Genomic DNA, 10,614 nt, shown 5'->3' with positions numbered 1-10,614 from the left:
CTTGAGGCCCCTGTTTTCCTGTCTCAGTTCCAGTGCAGGCCCCTCCTCCATGAGAGTGTTGGCTCCAAGCCTGCATCCCTTCTGGGTCAGAAGACCCCTACTGGGCTGCCTCAGGGCCACTGGGACTCTGAAATCCTCCCTCTGCCGCCCCCCCTCTGCCGTCATCTCCCCTCTGCCCCCCCAATCCCAGTCCCAGGAGCATTCTCAGGACTGTCTCCTCCCAGGGATCCTGCAGGGGCCTCCTCTTTCAGCTCCTGCCCTTGAAAGGGGGTGATCATCCGTCCATCCCCACCCCCTCCCTGGATGCCCTGAAAGGCCCCCATCAGCATCAGACACAGCATCCTTGTTCATTTCCAATCCGTTCTTCCAGCTTGGAAGCTGCTAACCAGTCTCCCAGGCCAGGAAAATGCTCACTCAGGTAGGACTACTTTCTAGATTTTTCTGGCCTCTTACCTGGATGGCAGCTTTGAAGCTAAAAGAAATCAAACATGATGTCAATTTATTCTGTGGTTCCTCATGACGCCACCCCAGAGTCATGCTGGGTGATGGTCTCCTTTCCCCAGTGGGGAAGAGTCACATGTGAAGGCAAAATTGAGGGGTGGAATTTAGAACACTTACTACTTCCCACGTGATCTTGTCCCCACAGCATTGCCCTTGCCCCATGGCTCCTCCCTGTTCACCCCTGGAGCTGCCCTCCTCCAGGTGGGTCTGTCCCTCAGATGGCAGCTCCTTCTAGTGATGCTGCAGGGAGGAGAGGCCGGGACACGTGTGTCTGCAGCTTGCTATGGAAGGAGGCCGAGGACTGTGAGGTGGATCCTGGGTCTCCTACCCATGGACCCTGCTGACATGTGGGCTGTAGAGCAAAGTGCTCAAACCCACAGCTTTAGGTGTGTTTTCTGAGTTCCCTCTTCCTGGTCATCATGCCATCTTAGGTGAAGGCATTTGATTCCTTGAGCCTTAGTTTTCTCATCTATAAAATGGGGTTAGCAGTATAATCCACAGTCTCTTTTCTGAAACCCTTGGGTCAGATATCCTCCAGAATTCAGAATTTTTCAGTTTCAGACAAGTGACCTGGTGCATCTATTCTATATGACATGACATCCCACTGGGGTCTAGAAGTTCCTTGTAATCAAATACATTAATGTTTCTATAACTGCACTTTTGAGCACTCATAATACATAAAATAAATGAAGATCATAAATTGTCCCAGATCTGTTCAGGTCAAATTTTGCTACCAAATGAATTTTTAAAAATTCTTGTTCAGTTTTCAGAGGCTCGAAGGTTTGGGGTTGCAGATAAGGACCATCCTACGTTGCGTCTCTATAGATAATGGGATGCAGCACAAAGACATGAAAAAAATGTTCATGGTTGAGGCCTGACCCAACCCAACTGTGAGGTTTGGGATAAGACAAGTCTCCTGACAAGGCCAAGGGTGATGGGTGGAGAGAACGATTTGGAGTGGCTGTTCTGTTACCCAAGTGTCTGAGCCTTCCAACTCTACAGATCCTGAGCCTCAGCCCTCATGGGGCCCTGAGCCTTTTCCAGGCATCTGACTCAATCCACCTCCGGAACTGGATCTTTCTCTGGTGGGTCCTCAGGGAAGACCACTGCTGTACTGGTGACCGTGACCTGCTGGACCATCACAACACCATGTCCACCCAGTCGACATCCCCAAGTGGTGACGCCAAGTTCAATGTGTGCCGCTTCCTCCGCCTGCCGCAGCTCTGCTCCACCTGCGTGGCCTTCTCGCTTGTGGCCGACATGGGCACTCTGAGAGGGGCCATAGGTAACTGGTCCATGTCCTTCTGGTGTGTCTGTTTCGCCATGACCTTCATCATTGCCTTAGTTGAGTGTTGCAGGCACCCGTCCAGCTTTCCTTTCTTCTGGTACAACATCTCTGTCACTTATGCCTGCTATGCTGCCCTCATCTGCCTCTCGGCCTCCATCATCTACTCCATCACCTATGTCCAGTTTATGCCTTATGGTCCTAACTGGGACCGGGCCATTGCCGCCACTGCTTTCTCCTGCATCGCATCTGTGCTGTATGTCATAGAAGTGGCCGGGATGAGGGCTTGGTATGAGCTCAAGGAGATCTTCTTCTATGTGCACACCGTGAGAGCCCTGCTGAAGGTGCTGGAGACCTTCGTGGCTGGTGTCATCTTTGCCTTCCTCAGCAACACCTCCCTGTACCTGCACCAGCCGGCCCTGGAGTGGTGTGTGGCCGTGTACTCCATCTGCTTCATCCTGGCAGCTGTGGTCCTCCTGCTGGGCCTGGCTGAATGGGAATACATGCTGCCTGGGCCCTTCTCCATTTTCCAGCTAGTGCTCAGCCTGCTCTCCGTCCTCCTCTATATCAGTGCTCTGGTCCTCTGGCCACTCTACCAGTTCAGTGAGGGGTTCGGTGGGCAGCCCCAGAGGCCCAGTGATGGGGACTGCAGGGACGAGCTCACCTACGACATGTGCGCCTGGGACCAGCGCCTGGCTGTGGCTGTCCTGACAGCCGTCAACCTGCTGGTTTACGTGGCCGACCTGGGGTACTGGGCCGGCCAGGTCTCTGTAGGGACTGAGGACCAGCCCAGGGACTCCTGATCCTCTGCTCAGAGGAGGTATCTCACCGAGCCCTGACGTCCTCTGATGCCCTCTTCCTGGCCCCCTCTCTCCCTCCTCACATCCTTCCCCATGCATCTCACACTCTTTTCTTTTCCCTTCCCTCCTGCTGCTCTCTCTCCTTCCTGGTTTCCTTGGTTGTTCAATTTCTGTTTTGTCTCTTTCTCTTGCTTCTCTCATTTTGCCTTCATTTTCTGCTTTTTGGCCCTTTTCTGATTGTCCTTAGTTTTCTTGTCTCCTGTGTCCTGATCACCTCTCCCCTTTTTCCTTCTTCTGATCTATCAGGACCTGAGACTCCTTCCTTCTCTGCCCACAGCCTCCTCCCCCCTCCTAAGGTGCTGACTCCACAGCACACAGCCCTCTGTGCAGCTCTTCACACCCTGGGCCTCCGGAGGGGCCTCATTGCCAAAGCAAGTCTGTCCCTCTGGTATATGTGTGATGGGTTTGGGGATGGGGGTGGGTAGCTAGGCATTGGGTCCTCTTTCTTTGTGTACAGTATGTCTCTCATTTAAGTTAAAAAACAAGTCTCTGGAGGTCAGTAATTTCCAGTGGGTGGGAGTCTTGAAGCAGAGACCCTGGGTCCCTAGGCCCCAGCTGGTGGTTGGCCCCGTCTGACATTGGCTCCAGAATTTTTCTAAGCTTATTGAAAACCCACTGCCTACAGAAGCCATCTTAAAGGAAGCCAAGGCTGAATGCCTCCCCATCCCAACTACTCTCTGGGGAATCGAAGCAGGAGCTGCCGAAGAATGCCAGAGTCTTGAAGACAGCTGTCTGCAGTGTTGGTGAGGGGCAGCGATGTGGCCCTCCAGCCTCAGTGATCAAAAGAGCAGGTCCTGCCTCTGCAGGGAGAAGAGCATGGCCCTGCCAGCCTTAAAGCTGATGTCAGCCTGCCTGGGATCATTTGTTTTCTTTTTCTGGTCAGGAGGACAAAATTGACTGAATGGACCTGTTCTTAAAGGTGAAATTTCTTTTCTATTTTTCTGGGGAAGGTGGGTTGACTGAGTGGGGATTTCAGCTGCTGTAGTCAAGTGAATTGCAGTGCTTGAGTGTGTGTGTGCACACACATCAGTGGCTTTTTGCCACTGTGTTCTGCTTTTCTGAGACTTAGGCATAAAGTGACTTAAATAAATGTAGAAAAAAATATGTATGGTTTCTTTTAATTACCTGGAGTTTCCAATCCCCATCAGCCCCTGCTGTCAACCATAGAAATCTTGTCCTTTCTTCCACATCCACAATGTTCTTTTTTAAAAACCTAAAAGATAAAATAAACAAAATGAAAATGAAACCAACAAAATCCTAATTGCCGAAACTTGACTAGAAATCAGAAAGAGCCTAGGTCTTAAAGGGGCCCTGCCAGCCCTTGGACGCTGCTGTTGCTAAGTCACTTCAGTCGTGTCCAACTCTGTGTGACCCCATAGACGGCAGCCCACCAGGCTCCCCCATCCCTGGGATTCTCCAGGCAAGAACCCTGGAGTGGGTTGCCATTTCTTCTCCAATGCATGAAAGTGAAAAGTGAAAGGGAAGTTGCTCTTTGGATGCCTCTCTTTAAAGGTGTGTGCTTTGTGCATACTGACTGTGTGTGGCTGTGTGTGTGTGTGTCAGTGGGCATGCGTACATTAAGACCAGCAGCCCTTTAAATAACTGGCAAAGTCATCTCAAGCCTTCTTCCTCTCTTATTCTCAGCCACAAAGCCTCAGAGCCCAGCATCCTAGAGTCACCAGGGCCAGAGGAGCCAGGCAAGCAGAGCTCTGGGGGAGGGGAGGGGAAGGACCTCTGCTGCCCCTCACTCCTATACTGGGATGAAGTGTGTGATCTTCATGCAGAGGTGGGTTGGATGGAGGGGAAGGGCTCCCAGGAGGTGGTCCTCGTGGCAGGAAAAATCTTAAGAAGCAATAAAATAAAATTCGTATTTTAAGACAAGAAAATTTATTTGGCCAAATACATCTAAAGCTGGGTTAAAAGTTAAACAGGTTTCTTTTTTGCAGGACTTCTTAGGACTAAAAGAGATCTATAGCAGTAAGTGATTCCCAGACTTGTATAATCAGGGAACTGTTTTTTTTCCATGGAACATCGTGGACTAATATTCCATGGGATACTCTTTGGGAATCATCAGTTACATCCCCCTCCCCCTAGACTGGTTCAACAGCTTGACTGGAAAGGCTCTAACAACATCACCTCCCACAGTAGCCATCTTATTTTGCAGCAGCTTTCGTTCCTTAGGGGGTGCAAAGCCCACTTGCCCTGCTCTCTGGACTTGCACAGAGAATTTCAATCTCTGCTCAGCTGGAGAGTTCTCCGAAAAGTCCTCAAGAGTCCTTGGCTCTCCTCTGCTCACCTGCTCTAGACAGGATGTCTTTGCGTTGATTCAGGTGCTCATTCAGGGCAGGAATTGGGTTTTGCGGTGGGATCTGCAGTGCCTGGCACACAGTGAACACACAGTAAATAGTTGTTTAGAAGAGAAAGGCATAGAGCCTCCCTGGATGGCTCACACAACCACAACAGTGCCTCCATCTCCAGAACTTCCACATTCCTGGCTGCTTCCTTGTCAAGCCATGGCCTTCCCTAGGGTTTATTATTAGCAAAGGAGACAGGGCCCCTGATGTCAGGAACCTGGCTGGGGCTCAGGGTGCTGGCCCTTCAGCCCTGGGGGCCTCTCAGCAAATAGTCCCTTGGAAACAGGGCAGCTGTCCCTGAGGAGGGGGCAGGCTGGGAGGGGCCTCACTCCCCCACACACTGGACCCTGGAGGAGCCCCTGTGTGAGCAGGACTGCAGCCGTGGCTGGAGGGACTGTCTTGGGCATTGACCTGGGCAATTCCGTGGTCTCCAGGGTCCCTGCCACTCTGGCCACGTATCCCTGTCACAGCCTGAAACCCCTTCAGGCCCCTGTTCTCCTGTCTCAGTTCCAGTCCAGGCCCCTCCTCCATGGGAAGGTTGGCTCCATGCCTGCCTCCCTTCTGGGTCAGATGACCCCTACTGGGCTGCCTCAGGGCCACTGGGACTCTGGGATCCCGCCCCCCCCCGTCATCCCCACTCTGCCCCCCTGACCCCCACCCCTCTCCCAAGAGCATCCTCAGGGTTGTCTCCTCCTTGGGGTCCAGCAGGGGCCTCCTCTTCCAGCCCCTGCCCTTAAAAAGGGCCCAGTCATCTGTCCATCCCCATCTCCTCCCTGGATACCCTGAAAGCCTCCACCTCAGCCTCAGACACAGCATCCTTGTTCATTTCCAATCCGTTCTTCCAGCTTGGAAGCTGCTAACCAGTCTCCCAGGCCAGGAAAATCCTCACTCAGGTAGGACTACTTTCTAGATGTTTTTGGACTCTTATCTGGATGGCAGCTTTGAAGCTAAAAAATCAAACATGATGTCAATTTATTCTGTGGTTCCTCATGACGCCACCCTAGAGTCATCTAGGTTGGAGTCTCCCTGCCCCAGTGGGGAAGAGTCACATGTGAAGGCAAAATTGGGGGGTGGAATTTAGAACCCTTCCTACTTCCCATGTCATCTTGTCCCCACGGCCTTGCTCTCAACCCGTGGCTCCTCCCTGTTCACCCCTGAAGCTTCTCTCCTCAGAATGGGACTGTGCCCCTCAGATGGCAGGTCCTTCTAGTGATGCTGCAGGGAGGAGAGCCCGGGACACGTGTGTCTTCAGCTTGCTATGGGAGGAGGCCAAGGGCCTTGAAGGTGGGTCCTGGGTCTCAGAGCCCCAAGCTTTGGTCCTGGCCGCCTACCCATGGACTCTGCCGACATGTGGGCTGTAGAGCAAAGTGTTCAAACCCACAGCTTTAGCTGTGTTTTCTGAGTTCCCTCTTCCTGGTCATGCATGCCACCTAAGGTGAAGGCATGTGATTTCTTTAGCCTTAGTTTTCTCATCTATATAATGGGGTTAGCAGTATAATCCACAGTCTCTTTTCTGAAACCCTTGGGTCAGATATCCTCCAGAATTCAGAATTTTTCAGTTTCAGACAAGTGACCTGGTGCATCTATTCTATATGACATAACATCCCACTGGGGTCTAGAAGTCCCTTGTAATCAAATACATTAGTGTTTCTACAACTGCACTTTTGAGCACTCATAATACATAAAATAAATGAAGATCATAAATTATCCCAGATCTGTTCGGGTCGAATTTGCTACCAAATGAATTTTTAAACATTCTTGTTCAGTTTTCAGAGGCTTGAAGGTTTGGGGTTGCAGATAAGGACCATCCTAGCTTGCGTCTCTATAGATAATGGCATGCAGCACAAAGAGATATAAAAAGTGTTCATGATTGAGGCCTGACTCAACCCAGCTGTGAGGTTTGGGATAAGACAAGTCTGTGACAAGGCCACGGGTGATGGGTGGGGAGAACCATTCTGGAGTGGCTGTGCTGTTACCTGAGTGTCTGAGCCATTGGTTCCAACTCCAAAGATCCTGAGCCTCAGCCGTCACAGGGCCCTGAACCTTTTCCAGGCGTCTGACTTAATCCACCTCCGAAACTGGATCTTTCTCTTGTGGGTCCTCAGGGAAGACCACTGCTGTACTGGTGACCGTGACCTGCCTTACAGTCATGACACCATGTCCACCCGGCGGACATCCCCAAGCAGTGAAGGCATCCTCTGGGTGTTCTGGCTCCTCCGCCTGCCGCAACTCTGCTCCACCTGTGTGGCCTTCTCGCTTGTGGCCAACATGGACACTCTGAGAGGGGCCATAGGAAACTGGTCCATGTCCTTCTGGTGTATCTGTTTCACCATGACCTTCATCATTGCCTTAGTTGAGTGTTGCAGGCACCCGTCCAGCTTTCCTTTCCTCTGGTACAACATCTCCGTCACCTATGCCTGTTATGCTGCCCTCATCTGCCTCTCGGCCTCCATCATCTACTCCATCACCTATGTCCAGTTCGTGCCTTATGGTCCTTACAGGGACCGGGCCATTGCCGCCACTGCTTTCTCCTGCATCGCATCTGTGCTGTATGTCATAGAAGTGGCCGGGATATGGGACTGTTACGAGCTCAAGGAGATCTTCTTCTATGTGCACACCAGGCGATCCCTGTTGAAGGTGCTGGAGACCTTCGTGGCTGGTGTCATCTTTGCCTTCCTCAGCAACACCTCCCTGTACCTGCACCAGCCGGCCCTGGAGTGGTGTGTGGCCGTGTACTCCATCTGCTTCATCCCGGCAGCTGTGGTCCTCCTGCTGGACCTGGCTGAATGGAAATACATGCTGCCTGGGCCCTTCTCCATTTTCCAGCTAGTGCTCAGCCTGCTGTCTGTCCTCTTCTACATCAGTGCTCTGGTCCTCTGGCCGCTCTACCAGTTCAGCGAGGAGCTCGGCGGGCAGCCCCAGAGGCCCAGTGATGGGGACTGCAGGGACAAGCTCACCTACAACATGTGCGCCTGGGACCAGCGCCTGGCTGTGGCCGTCCTGACAGCCGCCAACCTGCTGGTTTACGTGGCCGACCTGGGGTACTGGGCCCGCCAGGTGTCTGTAGGGACTGAGGACCAGCCCAGGGACTCACAGGAAGTATACTCACCGAACTCTGACATCCTCTGATGCCCTCTTCCTGGCTCGCTGTCTCCCTCCTCACATCCTTCCCCACGCATCTCGCTCTCTTTTCTTTTCCCTTCCCTCCTGCTGCTCTGTCTCCTTCCTGGTTTCCTTGGTTGTTCAATTTCTGTTTTGTCTCTTTCTCTTGCTTCTCTCATTTTGGCTTCATTTTCTGATATTTGGCCCTTTTCTGATCATCCTTAGTTTTCTTGTATCCTGTGTCCTGACCACCTCTCCCCATTTTCCTTCTTCTGATCCATCAGGACCTCAGACTCCTTCCTTCTCTGCCCACCACCTCCTAAGATGCTGACTCCACAGCACACAGCCCTCTGTGCAGCTGTTCACACCCTGGGCCTCTGGAGGGGCCTCATTGCCAAAGCGTGTCTGTCCCCCTGGCAGTGCCTTACTGGTGTGGCTGGGAGAGTTTAGGGGTGTGGGCAGGTAGGAAGGGATTGGGCTTTTTTTCTCCCTATGGAGCAACTGTATAGTGCACCTCCCCTTTAAGTTAAAAAAAACCTCTGAAGGTCAATAATCTCTAGTGGGCGAGATTCTTGCCTGAGATACTCTGGGTTCCTGGGCCCCACTTGGTGCTCAGTCCTCCAAGAGATTGGCTCCAGAATTTTTGCAGGCTCACTAAACATCCGTTGCTTAGAGGGCATCTTAGAGGAAGTCAGGGGTAAATGTCTTCCATCCAACTACTCTCTGGGGAATAAAAAAAAAAAAAAAGAGCTGGTGAAGAACCCCAGGGTCTTGAAGACACCTGTCTGCAGTGTTTGTGAGGGGCAGCGATGTGGTTCCCGTGACTCAGTGATCAAAACAGCAGATCCTGCCTCTGCAGGGAGAACATGGACACTGCCAACCTGTCTGGGTGTTTTGTTTTGTTTTTCCTTTTTTTCCTTCTGTTCTGAGGGCCAAAAATTACTGACTGACTCTGTTCTTTAAGAGAAAGTGTCAAATTTTCTTGGGCGGGTGGTTTATAGGGGGTGGGGGTTGCTGCTTCCATATTCAAAGGAACTGTATTGTTGGGTGTGAGGGGACACGTATGTGTGTTTTTCTGTGTCAGTTGCTTTTTGATGTTGCTTCCTGCTTCTCTGGGACTCAGGCATAATTTGCACTATATAAATGTGCACAATTTAAAAAGATTTTCTGGAGCCTTTTGTTCCTATCAGCACTGCTGTCAATCATGCTGCTGCTAAGTCGCTTTAGTCGTGTCCGACTCTAGCCCACCAGGCTCCCTCGTCCCTGGGATTCTCCAGGCAAGAACACTGGAGTGGGTTGCCATTTCCTTCTCCAATGTATGGAAGTGAAAAGTGAAAGTGAAGTCTCTCAGTCGTGTCCAACTCTTTGCGACCCCATGGACTGCAGCCTACCAGGCTCCTCTGTCCATGGGATTTTCCAGGCAAGAGTACTGGAGTGGGGTGCCATTGCCTTCTCCGCTGTCAATCATAGAGAATGGCTTTTTCTATTCTCCCACTTTCATAATAACTTTTTCAACCTCAGTATAAACATGAAAGAAAAGAAAGAAAGCAAAACAAAACAAAATCCACATACTGTACTTGCTGCAAATTTGCCTAGAGCTCAGAGGAGTCCCAATCAATTCCCACCCTCACCCAAACATAGGTCTCTGGGAGCCCCTCCCACTGGCTCCCCACCCAGGCCTGGACTAGAGCCTGGGGGTGTGGCCCAGCCTGTGACACTAGATGTTGGGCCCCACCCCAGTGCCCAGGATCCTGTCCCCTAGCTCTTAAAGGGGCCGTGACAGCATCTGGATGTCTCGCTATAAAGGTGTGTGCTTGTGTGCATGCTCAGTGCACTGTGTGTACATGTGTGTGCGCCCTTGTGCTCCCCTGCATTGAGATCAGCAGGCCTTTACAGTAACTGGTGGCTGTGAAGGTCCCACAAGTCTCCTGTCGTCAATTACAAAGCCTCAGAGCCCAGCATCCTGGAGTCACCAGGACCAGAGGGGCTGGCAAGCAGAGCTGCGAGGGAGGGGAGGGGAAGGACCCCCTCTGCTGCCCCTCACTCTTGTCCTGGGATGAAGTGTGTGATCTTCACCCATTGGTAGGGGGGTGGAGGGGGAGGGTTCCCAGAAGGTCATCCTAACGCAGGCAAATCTTAAAAGGGAATGAAATAAAATTCTTATTTTAAGGCAAGAGAAGAAAAATTTGCAAATAAAATGTTTCTCTGCCCATTTGGGCCTCTTTCTTCCTTGCTAGTGTGCATTGTGCATTAATCTGACCTCCTAAAGAGCAGAAATATCTGCTCCACAATAGAGATCAATTTTTCTAGCCAAAGCCATGGAACTTCTTAGAAGATAACACTGCTTACTTACCTATAACCTTACTGGGGTCACTAGATGTATTGCTTGTGTTCTGCCTATTTTATTAGATTCTTATTTCTTGAGTCAATGATGAAAAAAAATAAGACAACTAGGCTACTTGAACCAGCCTGCAATGCAGGAGACTCTGGTTCGATTCCTATGGCAGGAAGA

General features: G+C 51.4%; 1 protein-coding gene and 1 long non-coding RNA gene across 2 annotated transcripts; one reads left to right on the top strand and one right to left on the bottom strand.

Moving 5' to 3' along the window:
* Positions 1-194: 194 nt before the first annotated feature.
* Positions 195-8,484, top strand: LOC113879802 (myeloid-associated differentiation marker-like). The gene is made up of 2 exons (XM_027521606.1): positions 195-2,550; positions 8,058-8,484. The coding sequence occupies exons 1-2, from the start codon at positions 1,651-1,653 to the stop codon at positions 8,127-8,129; spliced, it is 972 nt and encodes a 323-aa protein (XP_027377407.1). The 5' UTR covers positions 195-1,650; the 3' UTR covers positions 8,130-8,484.
* Positions 3,751-5,152, bottom strand: LOC113879804. The gene is made up of 2 exons (XR_003507460.1): positions 4,943-5,152; positions 3,751-3,859 (listed from the first exon to the last, which is right to left on the bottom strand). It is a non-coding gene; the product is annotated as an uncharacterized LOC113879804 (long non-coding RNA).
* Positions 8,485-10,614: the final 2,130 nt, after the last annotated feature.

The sequence above is a fragment of the Bos indicus x Bos taurus genome, chromosome 21 (genome assembly GCF_003369695.1).
Source record: "Bos indicus x Bos taurus breed Angus x Brahman F1 hybrid chromosome 21, Bos_hybrid_MaternalHap_v2.0, whole genome shotgun sequence".
Classification (NCBI taxonomy): Eukaryota; Metazoa; Chordata; class Mammalia; order Artiodactyla; family Bovidae; genus Bos; species Bos indicus x Bos taurus.
This window is presented reverse-complemented; position numbering and strand designations above follow the sequence as displayed.